General features: G+C 27.9%; 1 protein-coding gene across 2 annotated transcripts in view; it reads left to right on the top strand.

Annotated features, from left to right (window-relative positions):
• The window catches only part of LOC129960258 (protein FAM135A-like), a 67683-nt gene extending 63004 nt beyond the window's left edge, over positions 1 to 4679 (top strand). For both annotated transcript variants that reach the window (XM_056073537.1, XM_056073536.1), the window contains one exon: positions 1444 to 4679. In XM_056073537.1, coding sequence (XP_055929512.1) covers positions 1444 to 1649 — 206 coding nt within the window. In that variant the 3' untranslated portion in view covers positions 1650 to 4679. The remainder of the gene's footprint in view (positions 1 to 1443) is intronic.
• The last annotated feature ends 17752 nt before the right edge of the window (positions 4680 to 22431 follow it).

Here is a 22431-nt window from a genome sequence, read left to right as displayed (position 1 = left end):
TAATATATTTAACCTACAGAAGATCAACTTTTGTATTCTAACATGATCCTTAAGGAATACTAGTACGGTATTTATAATTGTATGTAATATGTACTTGCTTTTTTTACTTATACTTAGGTTTTACTTTAAAATTTATTTTGAATTTTACTTTCCTTGTAGAGATGCCCATTTAATGTTTACTCTGTCTTATCTACCTTTTTATAACCAACAATATCATTTTTTGACCACTTGTTTTAATTTTAAAAATTGCGTTACAAAATGGGTATATGAATGAACTCCATATGAAAGCATATTTTAAGCAACTTTTTATAATTAAATAAATTTTTTTAAAATTATGTAAACCAACACTATTCTTGCTTTCTGCCATTATATGATTCATTTATAAGTGATATTCTTTGAATGCCATCCATTTAAAAAAAACATTTTTTGTGTTTCTTATTTTATCAAGTTCTAGTTTTTCTCTTAATATACTTAACCTACAGAAGATCAACTTTTCTATTCTAACATGATCCTTAATGAATACTAGTACGGTATTTATAATTGTATGTAATATGTACTTGCTTTTTTTGCTTATACTTAGATTTTACTTAAAAATTTATTTTCAAGTTTACTTTCCTTGTAAAGATGCCCATTTAATGTTTACTATGTCTTATCTACCTTTTTATAACCAAAAATTTCATTTTTTGACCACTTGTTTTATTTTAAAAATTGCGTTACAAAATGGGTGTATAAATGAACTTTTTATTAAAGCATATTTTAAGCAACTTTTTGTAATTAAATAAAATATTTCTTTAATTATGGAAACCAACACTGTTCTTGCTTTCTGCCATTATATCATTCATTTATAAGTGATATTCTTTGAATGCCATCCACTTAAAAAAACGTTTTTTGTGTTTCTTGTTTTATCTTTGAGTTTAATAACATATTTTTTATAATAATATTTTGAAAAAGGATTTTTAAGTAATTTTTAATTTCAAACCGTCTAAGTGTTTCTTTTTTATTGCATACTCATCTTATGTGGTCATGATTGATCAATTTCGTCACCCAGACTTTTTAAAAATTTATTTATTTTCAGTTTATAAAATCTTTGCTATTTAATTCATTAGTCCTGTAGATTTTTAAGATATAATGCTTCAAGTTCTAGTTTTTTTTCTTAATATACTTTATATTTGATGATTTATTCACATTTAATAGCCAGGCAAACAGAAGAATGTGTGTTTTGTATATTTTTTTATATAAGTAATTTCATGTTAAAAAATTTTCTTTGTAAGCTGTGGTTTCTCTTCTACCTTAATGTTATTAACAATTTATTAGTATTGATAAATATATATATATTCTAATTTTTTTTCTTTTATGACTGAAAGAGAAATGTTTACCTTTTTGCTGTTGTATTTTCATTCCACTTAATTTTTTAAATTTCATTTAATATTTACTTTCAATAAGGTGTGGTTTATCGAGAAATGGTAACCAACCTAATGCAGCCAATCATCCAGAATCCAGATATTGCCCTCCTTAGGTATGATGTCCATCATGCTCTGCCTAGTAGTGCCAATTCTCTGATAGGCCGTGCTGCCCATATTGCCGTCTTAGACTCTGAATTGTTTATTGAGAAATTTTTAGCTGTTTGTGGATTAAGATTTTTTACCTAGTTTGTACATATTAAATTGAACAAATATTGTTGCAATTATTCTGTGATGCTTGAATATAACCATTTAAAAAAAGAAAATATTATCTTATGGTGCCATTAATGTGACAGTTGTAAATCGTTATTTTAAAGTTATTTAGTTGATCTGATAAAAATGAAATGATGTCTACATAAAGCCCAAATCTATGTATAAAGTTTTATACTGTTTTTTAATTACTTTTATACTCAGTATATCTTTATACTTTTTATTAGTAAGGAATTCAGTAATATATAACAATAGTGAAATTCATAGAATTTGTACAAGAATTGTAATTATTTAAGAGTTATTCATATATTTCTTAAATTATGTTTATAAAAACAGAATAATTGATATTAAATTTTTTTAAAGAAACATGAAAAAGTTACTGCTGATGGAGTTAATTACTTTTCCTTATTTCTTGTGTTCTGTTCCTTAATTTTTTAAAAACAGTTCTTTCATCGTTGTTAGCGAAATTTCGTCTTAGTTTAGTGAATTTAATTGTGCATATTAAAGTCAAATCTATAATGCAATCCGGGTTTTTGAAATAATTTTGTTGAGAAATATATAAATTCTCAAAGTTGAAGGAACGTTTACAGGACATAAATTTCTTGCTTGATTATAAGATTAAAGTAATTTGCTAGGTGATTGTAAAGTCATTGCCGTTTTCCGTGTGCGTTAATGTTTAGTCTGGAAAACTGTTTAATATGTAGTCTTTCAGACGCTGGTGAGCTTTTGCAGTTGTGATATTGACCGTATGTCCGACCGATTTGAAAAAAAGTTCGCTATGTTTTTATTTGTCTTGATTTAATCATAGATCGAGTAGTAAGATATGGTCTAGTATGATCCTCAATAGCTCAACTATGTGCCAGTTTTGTAGATTATTAAAAAGGAACAAATAATTCATTATATTAGTGAGTAGTTTAATTGCAGCATATTCTTCATAGAAGCACACACAGAGACCCACCGTAATTTTTAAAATAAATTGTTTATTTCTTTTACTGTATAATATAGTTATATCCAATTTTTTTATGTTCTGTTAAAAATTTAATTAGTTCATCTGCAGTTTAAATTATTGTCCATTCTCTTCCATTTCAGTATTTGTGAAAATACTTATCAGTGGTCTTTTTTTAAAAAAACTACTTATAGATATTTAATATTTTGCTATACACGTGCGTATGTCAATGAGCTTAAAACAGCATTGAAATTTTTTGTCATTTTAGCAGCTTTTATGCTTTCACTAATGTTTTTTTTTTTTTTGGTTGAAAAATTATTTATTTCTGCTTGCAGATGCGAGGAAACCTATATCGGTTAATTTATCGTTAGATTAAACATATGAGACGATTTTATACATTGTTTTTTTTATTTGAAAAATCTTGTATGTACAAGCCAGTCATTAACACTTTAAATAATCGCCTAGCGTTTTTGAGGCGTCAAAAGGGGGTTTCTCTTTTAAAGATTCTGCCTACACCAGACTCCCTTTTCTTCAAGTTATTAACTAATGAATTTATTTCATTTGTTTTCTGTTGAACTATTGAAATAATAAAATTACTAATATCTGCAGCTAATTCTATGAACATCAAAATAATTATGGAGATGTTCTTTGTTTATACTTGATTTTGCAGCTAATTTGTCTTTCTGAGTCATAGTTAATAGATTCTTCAAAACGGCAATTTCTTTTGAATCTTCCTAGTGTATTCAATAGAATATCTTTCACAGTTAAGACCCAGTGTTAAAAGCTGATTAATTTTTATTATAATTGCTTAGTAGCATCATTTATTAAATTATTTAAAAAATCATTTTTGTCTTTCACATTTTGCATCCTGGCACATCAGATTAAAATTTCAAAAAACAATACAACACTCTTAATAGGCATCTCTTTATGGATATAAAATGAATTTTAGTCTTGCAAGCTTATTTTCTCAACAGTTGTGTTTTTGTGCAGCTTTCTTTGAGGATACAAAATGTTTTTGAGACGCTTAAATTTGTCAGTAGTATTTGTGTGGTGGAATTTTTAAGCGTGTAAACTTTAAAACTTTCTTAATGTTATGCATTATAAAAATTTAAAATAAATCCTATTTATCTTATTTTTGCAAAGCTTAGTGAATACTTATACTGCGTTTTTAAGTACCTTATTTTTCAGAATAATCTTTTTCAGTTTCTGATTTATTAAATGATTTATCTCTGTTTTAAATATGCGAGCATGTTCGTATATTTGAATTTTCTGAAATTAGTACTCTAAGATATTGAGTAGGGTTTGAATGGACTAATAATTATTTTGATATTCATTGGACCAAATCCAGTGTCCATGGACTCAAAGACACAATTTCAAGGGGAAGATGAAATTCATTATTTGCATATAATATGAGTATAATCTGTAATGTATGGTCATCTTTTCGTAGTCATAGACTATTTTTAAACCTTTTTGACTTGCTTTATTTAGTGTATACTCTCGCATGATCTGATCAAAATATTCTTAAAAAATCACATTTCCTAACTTTATATAAGGAAGATTTTCCTTTCTTTCCATGGCTGTATTGCCAAATAAACTTTCAGATATTTTTTGTCTTGTTTGCATTGTTTCTCAAAACAATTACATTTAGATAAAAGTTATTTTCCCTTTAATTCTTCATTTCACTCAAGTGTGAAATGAACGGAAGAAATAATGGTTATTTCTCTCTGTATTTTCCCTTATTCCTTATAGTTTTTATATTTTATTTCATAGCGGTTGAGCAACCACCACATCTTAAATTTTCTTTTCCCGTTCTTTTTATACGCTTGCACGTCATAATAATTAAGAGACTCTACTCACAATTGTACAAACTTCAACAAGTTGCTAATTTTTCTTCCTGTTTTCATTGCTATATTTCATAAGTCTTCACAAATTGTATTGATTTGAAATGAAGATTTAAAATGAGTATGATCTGAAACACTTTTCTTTATTTCACCATTTTATGAATTTATTTATTTATTCTCTTGTTGCATGTTTTTAAATATATTTTTAATTTATTAAATCTATCTCATTTTAAAATATGATTCTAATTTATATATAAGGTTCTTTATTTCGTTGTAATTAATAGTCATGAAATATATATATAGATATATGATTTTTATTATATTACTCGTTATTCATTTACTCATATTGGGTATTGTTTTGAGAGAAAGAGATCTGATTTTTATCTTATTCATGTATAGAATTTACTTACATTTATGTAAATTGGATATCTTATTTGTACATAAAGCAGTGTTTAAATATTTATTTTATGATCAAATGTTCATTGTATATTTGTAGATTTTATTGTCTGTTCGAATTTCATTATATTTTGTTGATTTATATCATTCTTTTATTTGTTGAATTATTTATATGCATCAGTTTTATATTTATTTATGGTTGCTTCAAAGTATAATTTTGTTCATGACATTTTTTTTTTCCCCCTTCTTGGAAATACTTCTTCATATCAATTATTTGTACTAAGTCACTTGCTATAGATAAGTATTATTTTGATGCTTAACTATTTATCTGTTACAATTTTTTGTAAATAATTTTCTGTGAGCAACAAGACATATGAAATAAAAAAAAAAGCAAATTGGAATTCTTTTTATGAAACTGGCACTTTTTTTCTTTCGGATTATTTCTTTGCTGAGTGTGTGATAACCGGTTATAAAGTTGATCTGCCACTTGAATCTTAAAAATATTGAAAATTACAATGTTGTTTTCTTTCTTATTAGAGCCAATAAACACTCTCTTGGCTTGTATGGTAATGGCTTGATTTAAAATTTTTATGCAGATGTAAACTGTAATTTTATTTAATGCGTTAAATTTATGATATTTTATTCAGATGTTTACATTTTTTGAGCATTTATACATGACTACTCCAAGTTTTGTTGCTGTTATTTATTTCTAAAATACTGCATCTGATGACAAATGCAAAAAAAATTGTCATTAATCAAGGAAATATTCATTCAGGGTTGTAAAATTTGTGTTTGTAAGTAACCTTCACAATTTTATAAATATTATTTATTTATTATTATTATATTATAAATATAAAATTAATCCGGAAGTAAGAATTCTAACTTTTTTTCTCTTTCGTTTGCATCTTGTGCATTTGTTATCATTCACGATGTAAATTATTCTTGTGACGTGTTTATTTTATGTTAGACAATTTCTGTGTTTTTCTATTGTTTCTGTGGTCTATATTTAATCTATTTATTTCAATGAAATTTTGTTAACGTTTTCTAAAAATTCTTGCCATATGTTCGTTATTTATTAGACAAATGTGCATTCTCATTATGAAATAGCAAAAATCTCACTTAGGTATGATTTTATGAAAATGATATATTTCTTTTAGATTGCATCTTAACCTTTATTGTTTAAACCAGCATATACATTCAGGAGACACTTTGTTTACATTTATTTAGGACACTATTTTGTAGTAATTTTCAGTTGTTTGCTGAATTTTTTTCTTTTTTGAGTTTTGTTGAACGATGTTTTGTTGTTGATCATAAAAATCTTCAATTATTTCAGCCTTGGAATTTCTACATAGATTAGTTTTTTATGTCTAGAAAAATTCTGAAATATTACAGAAAAATTAATTTATTTTACTGCTTTGAAAATTTGTATTATAATACTCAATAGGGAAGTTTTAAGCATGTATGAGTATTTTAAACATCATTATAATTACTATTCGATGAATTTCATTAAAACTAAAAATAATTATTTGAAAGGAATGTCCATCCCCTTGAATCAATATCATCTTATTGTCAGAAAATTTATTAATCATTTAAAAATTCGACAATATTGTTTATAGGAGTATGTTATTCCTTGGTATGAAATGTCTTAGTTGTATATATAAATTCGCGCAAATTTTGCTGAGGTTGTGAAAGCAAATTGCATATTGTTTACTAAATTTTATAAATGCCTGAACAATACTGTGTTGATTTAGTTTTAAACATTCTAAATGTATTTCATGGGTCTCTTGTATGTATATCCTGCCATTCCTAACAATTTTATATACATTAAACAGATGAAACTAGTTCTTGTTGTGTTTTTAATGCTTGTCTAGAGAATCTGCAACTTTATACTAGATATGCCTACTGTAGACGACAACGGATTTATAGAAATTGTTCTAAAACTACATGTCCATTTTATAAAGACTTCTGTTTTGTAGTATGAGTGTATATGAAAATGTTTATTAAAGTTTTCCCTACCTTCAGTGATGTTATGTGTATTTTACAAATAACACTTCTCAGAACTGATTTGTTGCCAATGGTATTGCAGTGATTTTAAAGTAATTTCATGATGCTAATTTGGAATCTGACAATATTTTTATGAGATATGTTCGAATTTTCAAGATAAAAGGAAAATTAAATTTGTGTAGTACTATGTACCCAGTTCTCAGCTCTTATTTAAACTGTTTCGCATGTGAATCAGTAATAAAAGTAAATCTACATATTAAAGAAACTTAAACCTAAATAGTAAACGGTATATAAATCAGAAGATGAATCAGTAAGGAAATTGCATGAAATCTGTCAAATGCAAGTTAAGGAATAAAATTTAATGATGGTTCACTGTACCTACTGTAAATATTTCTCTTAAAGACCATCCCATATATTTCCAATGATTTCCGTTTATTCTACTGTCCCACGAACTACATAAATAAGTTTACTTTATATATTAGCTTTGCTGCTTCAGTAAGAAGTTGATCGTCTTTATATCAACTAATTCACAGACTTTTCGATAGCACAACTTTTGCGTAACCAGTTTAACATCTTGATATTATTTCTTGAGTTATGCAGAATGAACAGTTCATTCGGAAGAATAATAATTGTTCATATGCATAAAACGTATTTCGAATTTCTGCTTGAACTGTCTATAATAAGTTTCCCACCTTCTAGTGTATATTCTATTCCTACGTAGAAAAGTAGCTGAAGAATGTCATTCAAATGTACAAACTCTTTATTTTGACTAAAGTATGCAAACATTTTCTCTTGCCTCTTTCAATAAACTGTTATTTTTATACCAGGCTTCAGATAGGTTTTTTTTTTATTATTATTATCTACCTTATAATTTAGATTATGAAATTTTTGAGCTTTGTTTTGACCGACCAAGTCCTTATATCAAATCATTGAGTTCTCCTTCAAAGAACTGTTCTGGTGTTGTTAAACTTATTTTATTAGTGGGTGTAGACGCAACTACAATGTTGAGAATATGCATTATTTCAAAAACTAGAGAGAATTCAGTAAAAACAACATCGAATTTGAAAACCAGTATCCTCAATATACTCTAAAATAGTTTAAAATTTCCTGGCAACGGAAAGAAATTAATTTTTGCATTGAAAATCGTAATTTATATAATACTGGATTTTATAAAATCGATTTATACTACATTAATGGAATTAAATTATCAATATTCTTCTATCTTATATTAAAAAATTAACTCTAGAAAATTCAAATTCTAAATACATTATATAAAAATCCTTTTTATAGTTATGCAAGAATTATTTGTTTTTTCAGAAATATATTCTTCGGTTTTTGCAGTGCTTTTTATTCAGCAAATTTTCAGTATGATTGCGTGCAAGTACTGTCCTTAGGAATACAAAGTTATTTGAAAAAATTCTGTTATTATAAAAAAAAAATGACCTCGAGATTTTGATGAACGCTTTAGACTGCTTGAGTTAAAGAAAGCACGTTCTTGTAATTTTGTTTGTCTGTGAACATATCTAAAAAGTGGAATGAGATAGAATGAAAAAATTTAGCACTTGGTATTTACATCAAAAAATTGTAAATTTTTATTTATTTAATCTTGGACTCAATTGATTTCTTACCTCTATACACGAAACAGAGCAGAAAAAACCCCACCATATTACGTCAATATAAAAACCAGTAGAGCTGAGAATACTTCCATGCAGGCCTGGAATCTCGTTTAATGAAATATAAATTATTTTGAAAGATTTTACATACAAGTTTAAAATTCGAAGTTATGTTGATGAATGTTGAAGAATGAACGATTATTAAGTCATGATGATTAATTAAGCAATTCTTTTCATTGAATATTTTGCATTCTCCTGCTTTAATATAAATGTTTTACACAAATTTGTTGCTTTGAAAAGAACAAATAAGTTCAATCAAAACAATGTTTAAAAACGAAACATAAATCTTTTATTAATTGTCTAAAAAATAATTTTTTTATTTTAATTATTTCTTGCTTTTTATTTTTTAATTTATTGTTCAAATGAATCTATTATTAATTCAAATTAATCAATTAATTTATACATTTAAATATTCTTGATAATGGTGCATAACAATTGTTTATGGTCATCGAGAGCATGCACGTACAAAATTTCAAAATTCTTGGATATCAAAAGGTGTGCGAAAAATCGATAGTAAGATTCCACCGCCACGAATACGAAACCAATCAAATGAAATAAAAGTGCGTGATTATAGAAAATCAGCGCACATATACGTAAAAGCTGTCAATGTTGTTTTGTTATTCAAGTACAATACTTATATATAAATTTTTCTTTTTCTGAGAGTGGATTGAATTTTATTTGCGGTATTTATATTTATCATTATCATATCGAAAATACAAACAATTCATCTTTATATTATAGCAGATATGGTAAGTACTCAGTAATGCAATATATTTAGTAGGACAACAGATATTTATACAACATTCTTGAGATGCTCGTCTTTCTGTAAATGTGTTTAAAAGATGAAATTAATAACATTATATTAAATGTTTTCTGTTATCTTCAATGGAAAATTTAAGTAGAATTTTCTTGTCTGAATGATCTAAGACTTTCCTACGTCTCTGGATTGACCATAAGGGGCTTGGGGTCCTACTGAAAACAAGTTTGGCCTGCCCAACGAATATACACAAAGTCTGAAGGATCATAGGAATTTTATATAAACTGTTATAAATTGCATATTTCTCTGATAGTATGAAAAATAATGAAAATGCACATTTAAAAAGAATAAAATTAAAGAGATATTTTAATATCAAATTGCATATATGTCTGTCTGGACTAATTTGTATAACATTTCTAAAAATTAGCTATCTCTATATCCTATATCTCGATTATTAATTAGTGATTATGGTACATTAAATTACAGTGTAGCATGGTCATTCTATCATTGATAGATTTAGGCGTTTTAAGGCTCTAGGCATTGTACGATATGAAGCATTTGAGTTTAATAACTGGTCAATTTAGTTTCTCAAGGTTAACCTAATCAAATGTTTAACAAGATTTATTTTAGCAACATTTAAGTAGATTTCAGTGAGGATAATTGGAATCATTGACTATAGTATGCACTGGTGAAACCTTAGCGAGTTGGAAAACGTGTACATTCTTTAAGGCATTCTAGATAAGGACAATAAACACTTTCTTATTTTTATCAGTGAAATTTTCTAGCACTTGTTTACCCTAATTGTAACCGTAATAAAAAAAATTAAACAAAACATTTCTAAGTGTCATTATTCATTCCGTACACGGTTATTTGCAATTAAGTTGCTATGTTGTATATTTTTTTGGATCTGCAGGATATAAAATCTACGAATATAATTTTATTTTCATTTTTTAGATTTTCTGCTGAGAAACTGGATAGGGTTACCCCTACAATTTTCATCGTGAGATCATTAGGAAAAGGCGTTTGATGTAATAAAAAAAACCCTATATTTTTCAATGTTATATTATTGATGATATTCAGTCTGGGAACATGGTAGAATCCCATTCAGCTAATAATGTTTATTATAGTATACCACATCAATAACTGATATTTCTAAAGAACCTACCATATGATCTACATAATAATATTTTTCAAGTGTAATAATAGTTTAATACTGGTTGATATCGAGTATAAAAGAAAACTAATCTTGAGGAAGTGAAATAAAACGTGATGCTCGTGTACGGTTTCTTAAGATAATGATTTTGACTCTTTTCGTAAAGAAATGAAGGTTGTGGAGATGAGAAAGTAACAACTCGAATCATCCATGGTTAATTTTTAAGCAAATATGTATAATATGATGTTTTAAGGTATTAGAATGCATGACTCTTGTTCATTCGTCTGAAGGACTGATAGAGTTGATTGTGGCCATATGAATGTGACAAGAGCATCTGATTCAAGATTTGCTTTGGTGATTAACGGTAGTTTATGATTGCCACGTGTTAGATAAAAATTATGTTTCTATTTCCTATCGCTGAGTAGATTTTTTCTGGCGGCATAAATGCCAGAGAAAAATTAGCTGAATTAAAAATTAAACGTTCTGTTTGAGAGTACTAAAATTTAATTTTAACCTTAACTTAGAGTAACTTAGTAGTAGTCCTTTATTCACTTTAAAGTAAATTTCTAAATCGTATGTTTTTCCTTCTTATCTCATAAAGATCAGTTATTTTTGTTTTTAAAAAGTTTCATTTCCCACTTTTTCTCGGCAAAACTGGAGATAGATTATACATTATTGCAAATTGAAGATATTAAATGATTATGACAATCTGCATGTGATAGTCTATGAAACAGAATATATTTTTATTGTTAAAACATTAAAAAACAACAACAATATTTTGGAGTTTGGGGGAAGGGCGGTAAAATAAATTCTAAGGCATTAATCAGTAGTTTCTAATCATTACAGATAATTCTCTTCAAACCAGCTCGTTACTGAGAAAAGAAACTAAAATACGTGTTTCCAACTACTCCATATTTTCTAGGGTAGTTGGGAACATAATGGGTAATTATGAATGTTGCTCTAACTAAGATTGGTTGATTAATAAATTAATTTAGAGAAAAAAAACCCATTGTTTAATGAATCTTCCAGACCATGATTATGTATGCACAGAAATTATAGCCTTATTTTTCTTGTCATAAAAACTTTTAAATCGAATGAAATGACAAAGCCTGCAAAATTCGTTCCCATTTATCCTAACTATCCCTATGTATTTTTATTTATTATGACCCGTGACTGCGCGCCATCCACATTTGTACAAAATATTATTTAAGCCGACGGCTGGTGATAATGATATTATGTATGATATAATAATTAGGAGAGATAGGCCGATTATAAAAGAGTTAATAAGATTTTATTATTTATTACATTTTTATTCGCTGAATTTGTATTTCCTACAAATTTATTTATTTAGGAAATAGGTTAATGAATCCTTTTAATCAACATGCATACATTCCCTTCCTTCTAGTTTCATGCCAGCCGTCTAGACGGAAATATGCTACCGGCTCTTACTTCAGAGAATTAGAAATTATTTGGAAAAAATCTTAATTTCTTCCTTGAAAAATGGCCAGAATTCTAGTGTATTGGTAGAAAGTATTTCAGAATATATTTGTTTTGCTTATTACACACACACAAACTGTTAAAGTAGTCGCATTCTTTCAAAACGAATTCCTTTCGATTGCAAAAAAAAAATGGAAATATATTTGCTAATCAGACGAGTGCTGTATCCCTTACTGATTAAAGACAGAAATAACACTTTTCCCTAAATACTTGTCACACTCTTTGGAAAACGCAATCAATAGGAATGGAAACTATTCGTTGGAGCATTACATTTCCTTGACACCCTATTGAGATTAATCGATTTTCTGATATCTTTTCCTTTTTACTAAGATGTGATGACAATAAAGAATACCTCATCCCTTTCCCTACCACTATCTGGTGATAAGATGATCAAGTTTTTCCTTTTCACGTGCGATATTTTATGGATCAAATTACATAATTTTTGGAAGGATAGTATCTTTCATCTCTGAATAATTTTTTGTCACTTTGCAAAGTCGGTATTGTGTTTTTTTTAATTGTTCTTTTTAAGGAAGCATTTAATTTTTGACAAAAATTATCGAATGGAAGATCTTTATTGAAAGTAGGTTTAATTTATTTAGGTTTTATTATAACCAAGCACAGAAGTATGTTTTAAACAATTTTCAGATATTCCTTTATTTTTGATAGATTTGCACAACAATTGTTGAAAAAAAATGCGCAGTACAGATTTTATATATTTTAATCTTCAATACATTTTCTATAATTTTAGTTAATATATTTTAATAATTAGAGTTTGTAAAAATATTGGCTAGTCATGTAGTTTTATTGAATGAAACTATTATTATATTTTCATTTATAATTCTATTATTTATAAATACAATTATATATGAATAAAATGAAACATAATATAGGATAATATGTAATTTAACACAAAAAAAAACTTTTTAAATGAATAAAAACTTCTCTGATCAAATGAGATACATGCTGCCACTCACACAAACACTAAATAATATGGAAGTAAATAGAATAACATAAATTGCACGAAAAAGCTTTCACGCGCTAAATTTAAAATAATTCCTTATTATTTAAAAAGATTAATAAGTTTGAATGTCTTTCAACTCATACAGATTTTTTGAATAAGCTGCTCTTCTACGTCAGCAATGGCATCATTCGGCACGCTTGTTATGACTGCCCTTGATTGGTGAAAAGTTGTAGCGTCTGATTACGTCATTTGTGGGATGTCTACAGAAATTGAGTTTATTATTTTTCAATTCTTACTATTAGTTCACACTCTCTACTATATATATTTATATATCTTGTTCAAATTTTCAATCGTTAATAAAATTCTTTTTATTCATCCACTCAAGTTCAGATACATTTTTTAAAACTTGTAGTGGATGACACTTGATGTTAATACAGTTTTTTCAAATATTAATTCCTTAATTATTAAATTGAATTAATTTTCAATACTTTAAATAGAGTTTTAGCAGTTTGTAATGAAAATGGAAATCAACAGGCAGTAGCTCAATCGGTAAAATGCAAGGATTTCAGTATATTTCATGTGAAGGAGAAGAATGCGAGTTCAATTCTTGCGAAAAGAGGAATTGACTTTAAATTTTTTTATATTACTTGTTTTATTATATTAATGCAACATTTTGCTAATCAAATTGGGAAGGAAAGAACAATAATTTGCAAATGAAACTATTGCCTAATTGTCCTTTTATTTTAAACATTTTAATGAACAGCAAAATCTTTGGAATCCTACTTCAAATAATTCTGTAATTATTCATTTTATCAAGGAAATCTCCGAAAAAAGAGAGATTGCCAGAATAAACCTTCAACAACAAAATTGTATTATATATTTAATTCAATGCAATTTCATTTTGAGCTCTATCACCAACTTATAGACTTTAGATATTTTTAAAAAAAATTATCAGTTTAATAGGTTCTGTACAAAGGATATTAAAAAAATGCGAATTCATCCCTTATATTTAATCCTTGGAGTTTGCCCTGCTCTTTGAGTTATTATTAACGTCAAATAGTGTAAACTGTCCAGCTTATCAATTACTATTTTCGATGCGATGTCCATCTTTTCTGCAAACGAAATTATTCAAAATCGAAACCAATCAAATATGCACAGCCGCCCGCCAACTCACGCTAACTTCAAGTGTGAACACGATCGACTTGTTATTGCCAGACGAGTCAACGAAAATCACACTGGTGTGAATATACTCTTACCTATTTTGTTAAAGCTTGTGTCTGCTGTGGTCTGATGTTAAGGTCTGGGTTTCTGAATCAGTTTCCAATTATTCCGACCCAATAGTCAATTTGGTTACTGAACTCGAACTAGTTTAGATTCAATATCAGATGGATTTCTGCCCGCTTGTGTGGATGGATTTCTGCATTCTAAATCTGACGATGTGGGTTATTGGAAAGGGATACATCACTGGGGCTCTTCACTGAGTTTTTATCATATGATCGAAGTTCAGAATTGCGATATCTTTTACAAATAGCCTTTCTTGTTTTTTGGAACGGAAGGTAAATAAAATTAAATATACAAAGCAAACAGATAATTAGAAAAAGTTTTCTCGCCCATACAAAAATACTCAGAGGAGAGTCATGAAAAAAAGGTAAAAGTTGAGAACTATTATATATCAGATAATGTTAGAAACGTGACTGCAAAATGAATGTACATATATTGTTATTACTTGGTGTTCAGAAGTATTATAATTCGCGTTTCTATGAATTTAGAAATATGTTTTTTTTTAAAGAAAGATTACTGGCATTACTTTAAAATTCAATATAATAAAAGAATTAATTTATAAGACAGCTGATTCCCATCTAGCCCTAGAATGGTTCTATATTTCAAAGTCAATGAAGAGAGAGAGAGAGAAAAAACGGTATTGAAGATGGGCATGAAATATTTAAAATATTTGAAACAGCTCACTACTTTATTTATTTATTATTTTATAGAGGTTTTTAGAAATAATTACTGATTTATATTTTTCTATTTTTCATACAAATTCAAAAATTTCCTGTGCGATAAATTAAAATGCAAGCTTCCGGAGACATTAAATGTTTTGAACATGCTTCACAAATAATTTATGAGCATAAGAGTTATTATAAAGCTAGTTTATTATTTGTGTATTAATTGAAAACATTATCAGTTTTAGAGAAATGTGAACAAAGAAATATGATGTCATTATTGTCGATGCCCTCTCCTTTCAGTTCTTTTTTCTTTTCCTTAGGTTGGAACTGTATTTTTGCGCTCAAATACATTTCTATATATGTTCCAGTGTTGTTTACATGTGCTCCTGTTGCGGTCCAGATAGGCAGGCGGACAATGGCGACAAGACGACCGCATCTGATAGGTGATGCACATGAAGTGCCCTTAGGAAATCTGAGAAGGGTGCAGAATTCAGGAACAGTGATGAGAACTGTAAGAGGGCGTGGAGCCTTTAGATAGATTCTGGTAGAGACGCTGACCATATGTATATTAATTTGGAATTCAGCCTCGAGACTTCCTATGCAGTCAAATACCTGACTCGGCTGAACCCATATCTGAGAGCTATAAATAATATTCCTGCATTTATGTACTTAAATATTCAACTCTAGATTCAATAGCTGAGGGTTATTCTAGATTTAATAGCTATCTCACTGACTTTCTGAGCTACTGGTTGCATCAATACTCATAAATTAGGAATGCTATTTAATCAAATTGTCCACTCTAAATGGAAGCAATTCTCTTTCACATGATGTACATGAAATGCGCGTCACCCTTTTAATTTTAGGTCTTCTGCGAAATTCGTAGAAATTCTTGTGAAATTAATAGAATTAGAAAAAGAATTTGTGAAATTAATTCTTACTTTTATCTATTTTAATTTTTGTGAAATCATAGACAGTATTTCAATAAAAACGAGAAACATTTCAGATTATAAATACTTTGAAAATCAACACATTAATTCACAGCGAATTAATGAGTTGATTTACAAATGAATTCACTCCATGAAATTTTCGCAGTGAATTAATTTGATATCCACTGAAATTCATAATGGATACTTAATAATTATGCTTAAGTAATTTATTTTCAGAAAATTAGGCCAAATATGCACATTATTGACATATATGGCAACCAGCTTGTTTCCCCAGATTACTAGCTATCCTATACGTTTGTCCTATTATTCTTACAATCATTGGAATTAAGATACCTCGGAAACCTGAAAAATACAAGTTTTTCTTTCAAAGACAAGAAATATTTGCTACCCCCTTTAGAAACCGCAACGACAGCCTATGTTCATCAAGCGTTGATATACAAAAGAAATCTCTAAACTGATTGTTAATAGGTAAATGTGTGCTCTGACATCTTTTGAGATTCAGTTTTGATCCAGTCCACTTCCTGTCTACCCAATTCATCTGGGCCAGCATATCTAAGGAATAAACGACCATTTCAGGTATTCAGTCAATCACACTTAACGAGAGGGGAAGAAATTTCACAGTGATATCCAGGTGTCTCGCCGTTGTTTCGTTGAACGGGAGTATAGGGCCTTTTAGTTTTGATCCAATTAAACTATTAATGCGGAAAGCATGCCTATTTAAAATTTCTACTTTATCATGTATTTATTTAAGGCTGAAACGTATCAATTGTATGAAACAATTTATACTAAAATGATTTACCTCTTACTTGGTATTTTACTTTAAAAATAGTACTTTTACTTTAAAAATAAAAATATTTCAATAGTAATTGTTTTGAATAAATATCTAATCATGGTCAAATTTATCAAGAAATTTGTACTGTAGGAGAGTTGCTAACTGCATATGTTTTCATATATATTATCTGAAAGAATAATATAATGTTTTGGCAAGCAAATAATTTGAAAATGAAACTTAATTTTCAAAAATAGTGTCAAGAAAATAGATTAAAACAATCATCAAAAAGGAAATATGCGTTTGAATATTCTAAATATTTTTTAAACTTTTATGATAAGGTGTCATGATTTCTCTGTGCCTAAAAACAAGAATTATCGTAGCCAAGAAATTAAAATTAAATCGAAATTCTGTAATTAAATCAAAAGAACAAATGTCAGTTAAAATATTATGAAAGCATTAATTGTCATGTTTTGTCTAATTTTTATATTTGTTCAATTAGTTTATTTTTCATGTGGTAAATTCATCCATAAAACAAAGGAAAGGTGATATTATTGGTAAACATTTTTATTGGAAATTTCTACTTATCAAATTTTACTAGACTTACCAAAAAGAACATTCATGAAAAAAAAATAGAAACAGACAGTTGGAAAATATAATATTGGAAATATTACAGCAAAATATATAATAGAAGAGGGTCAACTAATAATGGAACATGCCACTTTGCTTATAAAATCCTAAAACGGTATGTTCTAAACACTGTTTCAAAGTACAGGTAAAGTTTTGGGTTTTTTTTTTAAATGACATATTAGATGATTGAAATCCGCCAAAGTCAAATCCACAGCTGCTTGGATTAAAATCTGGAGATCAGATATTAGTGTTAACAGGAGCTGAAGGAATTATGAATAGATTGAGGTGACATTTGTTTTCTCCGGATTAAATACCACAGTGAACTTAATCTGGTCTTACAATAGAAGCATTCATTTTGCATAGGAGTAATACGTCTGTTTATTTACAAACAGACAAAGAGAGAAAATTACTAAAAAAATATAATAAAGTTAAATTAAAGTGGTAAATATATATATACATATTTATCACTAAATTAGGTGGCATATTCGTTAAATCTATTTTTATTAAGAAGTGACGAATTCGCAAAATATATTATGCAGGGAATCTCGTAAATAAAAGAGCAAACTTTAAAGCTTGTCCAAACATATATATATAATTAAGTCTCTTTTGTTAAAGAACAAGGGGTTGTAAATTTTTGTAGTGTTCTCCTCAAAATTTTCCCGCATTTTCTTTGACAAAGGTGTTGGCCCCTTCCCTACATATAAAACCGGATGCCTTGGACAAGACTATGAATTCCAGGAATACTAAGTTTTTTTATTTTAAGAATTCCACACGTGAATATAATGTGTTTTGTAATATAGTAAAAAAAAAAAAAAAAATCTGGCACTTGTGTATTAATTGCTTGTGAGTGACGAACTATAGTTACAAAAAATCGATCTACAGCATGAATTTATCTTTTCAAATGAATTTTGCCCTCATTCTTTGGCGATATTTTTTTGATAAATTAATCAATGACATGAGGTTAATACACAAGCACCAGAAAATCGAATATGCATTTTGGGCTCCTTTTTTCCGACCTATTGAAACCAAATTTTGACATCGAACTACAATTTTTATTGCAAAATCACACGTTAAATTCATTTATTTATTGCGCTTACTTGCATGTGAATGTACTGACCGATAAACGGTTAACCCTCTAAAAAATAGGATTCAAAATTTGATGAGAATCTATACATTAGATATTAAAACTGTGGACGGAATTTTATCTGTCAAGCTCTTCCCACTTTATAGTTATCGTGTTCATTAGCACACGATCAACTGGTCAGACTTCCTCTGAATGAATTTTGTTCAAAATTCGACAGAAATCTACAAATTTTCTGTACAAACTATATATCAAATTCCATCTGTCCAGTTCAAAGTATTTTTGAGTTATCGAGATAAATAGATATGATTAGAAATATATATGATTCCAGAAATGCGTATCTCAGACTCGGGAAAGTCTAAAACGTAAAGACTCCTTAAAATCTCGAGGTCGGTGTTTTTTTTTTTTTTTTTTTACAATTATAATATTTTCTATTTATGTACTTCGCAAAAAAAAAAAAAGTTTAAAAAATCATGAGATTTGAAGTTATGCTTCAATATCAGATGAAACCACTGCCATGCAAGTGAAAGTTAGAAAGGATAATACCAGGGGACATTCCACAGACTTACTGCCATCCGAACGTGATATGTCAAACGTTTCTGCTGAATATCGGATACTAGTTTTGACCTAAATATTTGAATATCTGTTCTCCTTCCTCTATTTGATCTACCGAAGCTAGTTTTTGTCTTTTTCCTGGATGGACAGAAATCGTGTTTCTATAAATCGTATTATCATTATTCGGATTCTTGTAACCGCCACTGGACCTGCACGAACTTCCCTTTTTCAAACTCCACAATATCAATGGAAGAAGTGATGAGGATTCATGATTTTAATAAAGCAAGTTAAAATCCGCTATCTCTTAATCTCAAAAACATTGTTCATGGCGAGCAAACTGAATGTTTGTTGGTTTTATAATAGTTATTGCGTCACGTCGAAAACAATATTTGTATACTGTGGTTATTTATATGTCCTAAAGAGCATACAAATAACTATTTAAAGAATGTGCGCTGCTCATTTGTGTGATGTGTTTCTTGTTCAATCGCATATTATTTTTCACCATACACCCTATGTCGACCATTTAGGGAACTATTCTTATTCTTCTTATTATTATTTGTTGAAACTTTTTTCAATTCCTTTATTAAATCGTCCAAGAAAATTCATCCTTTTCTGATGAACTATTGTGGGTTCAAGCAGCTCTGAAAAGTGCAACTTATTATCGATGTTGATGTTAACAATTTACCATTTTTAATAAATTCAATTATGGAGGTAAATTGTTCTACTTTCTATATATTATGGTCTTTTCCTGCATTGTACCTAAATGGGTAATATTTTATTTTATATATTCAATGTTATTTCCCTAATTTAAAAAAAAGAAGCAAAAATATCTTGCTCCAGTACAGGGGCAAGATAATAATTTTGATAAAAATTTAAGATATTTTTATTTTTAGAAGATAGAAGACAGTATACAAATCAATTAAAAATTGGGAAATGCGTTTTGTGGAATAGTATGTAATGAAGGTGTTATTGTGTTCAAAACTCAAACTCACAGTAAATTGATATTATTGAAAATCTGTATTTTTTATTATAAAATATCCTTTACGTTCGAACATCCCTCGTGCCACCATGTATAGTTTTTGCAACCTTTTATCTAATTTTCCTGACGGAGGATTAAAATGGATCTCGCAACATGCTGTACCTAACCTGTACATTTTTAGGGAGTTTTAGCTCATGCCATGTATGGTGAAAAACAAATTTCAATTTTCTTAGTACGGATTCCTTTTTTTTTTTTTTTTTTGCACCTCGAGCTTTTTGTTTTTGTTTTAAATATTCTTGTTGTGCTTTATGTATTTATATTTTAACTAACATTGCTTCCAAAAATGAGATACTTAAAATATTATATGTAGGTGTATGCGACAATGAACAGGTATGAAACAATTTGTGGATTAAGTTGATTAAGCAAATCTTACAAAATAATTAATAAATGCATATAAACGCCGAATAGAATGCAACAAGAAGAAACTGAGGCTAGATGGCTAGGTCGTCAACTTACCCTGATTATATTTCCCTAATTGGAAACTTTGAGGGGTTTTTATGTTACGATTAGTGTAAAATAATGATTAAAAAATGATAGCGTCCAAGGGAGTTATGTATAACAAAGAAAACAAAATATCTTCCTTATGAATTTGAGAGCTCTTACGATGGAGATCTTGAAAATTACAACATGTCAGTTAAAACACACGAACATCATAAGTCCATACGGTGGCGAAATTAAAGTGATATGAACATAAACTAAATCATGCTTTATCCTATATTAGTCCTATCCTGCAGACTAGAATAAAATATTGACATAAAATATTGCGAGGAATTAGTTTTCCTATTTCTTTTTCTTAATCTGGGAAAAGAAAGATCTAACTATAGCCGTCTTTATTCTCTATCTTTCATCGACTCAATGTCTTGTTTTTCTTTGTATTGCATAAATGGAAAAGGAGCGTGACTACTTTGAAGATTTACTTCTATATTGTTAGAATTGTTTTGTTCAAAGAAGAATGTTATTTTCCTCTCACCATTTTCGGTATTTTTCATACAACAATGCCCACAAAAATTGATTTCGTGGGAAAAAAAGCTTGCCGAAGTAGCAGAAGGCTTGTGGCTGCTGAGGCTTAAACTCATTTTTCCTTTATGTTAACCTTTTTTAGTTTTTTAAATAATAGAATTTCAAAATTATTGCTATTATTTTATTCATCGTAAGTAGAATTATTCAGTCACACATGCAAAAATAAACTTTGTCAGTCCATCTCATCACATTGCATCAATCTTGTATTATTTTGCAAATCGAAAAATTGAGTCTTTCATACACGTTTTTTTGTATTTTATTTTATTCATACATATGTTTTATTTATATTTGAGTCTTTTAACGTTTAGGTTCGTATAATCGTCAAAAGCAGCTTTTGAGACATAACATTCTAACCAAAGAAACTCATTTGTATCAACGAATTTACTTGCATTTCTGATGAAAGTTATGAAGCAAAATTAATAAAAAGCAATTTTATATCCCCTTTTATTCGGTGAGAATCCAAAGTAATGTATAATAATAAATGAAGGTGTAAAGTTGTGAAACGATTTTGAAGAAAGCCTCCAGTTTAAAATCATAAAATGCACTTTTTTTCAATGGATCGTTTATCTTATTTGTTTATAAAGATTTTAGGATTTTATTATGTCGAAACATACGTTTATTATGAATTAAAGATCAAGAATTAATAGACGCAGCAAAGAAATTTTATCAGACAACTCTGTGGCTAACATATTGTTGTGATTTAGGAATTGCTTTGAATGCAATAAACATGAGAAATAATGTGTTTTGCCTAATATTTTCAATGTGTTGTTAGTCTTTAAAAATATGAATTAAAAATTATCGTTGTACATTAAAAGAACGTTGTGCATAAACAGAATGTTTTTCTTTTTTAGGCAAAATGACCAATAATTCTTAAAAACTGGTAATTTTTAATGATAAACTCTTTTTTTTTTCATTAAAAACATTATCTATAAACAGGTTATTTTTAATTTTTTATGTGCAAATTGATCATTAATTCATAAAACACGACTAATTTTTTTAATGTTATCGTTTGAAAATTATTTGTTTTATTTTAATTCCAAATTTAATGAATAATAATAATATCAACATCAGATCGTCTAAAAATGATCTATTATTCATTTCAGAATGAAAAGAATTTAATAAAAATAATCAACAGTAGATTTTACTTGATTATTGAGTGTTCAATGAAAATGTTATTCATAAAATTAATTAAAGAAATAATTAATTTAAAACTGTTTCATAAGGAAATTTGAAATCGAAAACTCATTTTAAATTTAAATTCTATTTTAACTATCAATTTAAATGTAATAACCTAAGTAATAACTTGAAACTAAAATTCAAATATCTAAATTAATTTTCAAATAAGAAAATTAGTTTGCGAACACTTACGAGTTCAATTATATTATCTTTTAACTCAGTCTCTTGTTTCTCAAAATGTAATTATGTCACAGAATAAATAATTATAAGCAAATGAAACTACATATAGTTTTATTATTAAAAACAAACTGTACAAAAGAGCAAATTCACCACATTATTTATTTAAATCTAAATAGAACGGGAATCATCA

The sequence above is a fragment of the Argiope bruennichi genome, chromosome X2 (assembly GCF_947563725.1).
Source record: "Argiope bruennichi chromosome X2, qqArgBrue1.1, whole genome shotgun sequence".
Classification (NCBI taxonomy): domain Eukaryota; kingdom Metazoa; phylum Arthropoda; class Arachnida; order Araneae; family Araneidae; genus Argiope; species Argiope bruennichi.
Note: the sequence above shows the minus strand (reverse complement) of the source record. Positions and strands in the feature narration are given on the sequence as shown.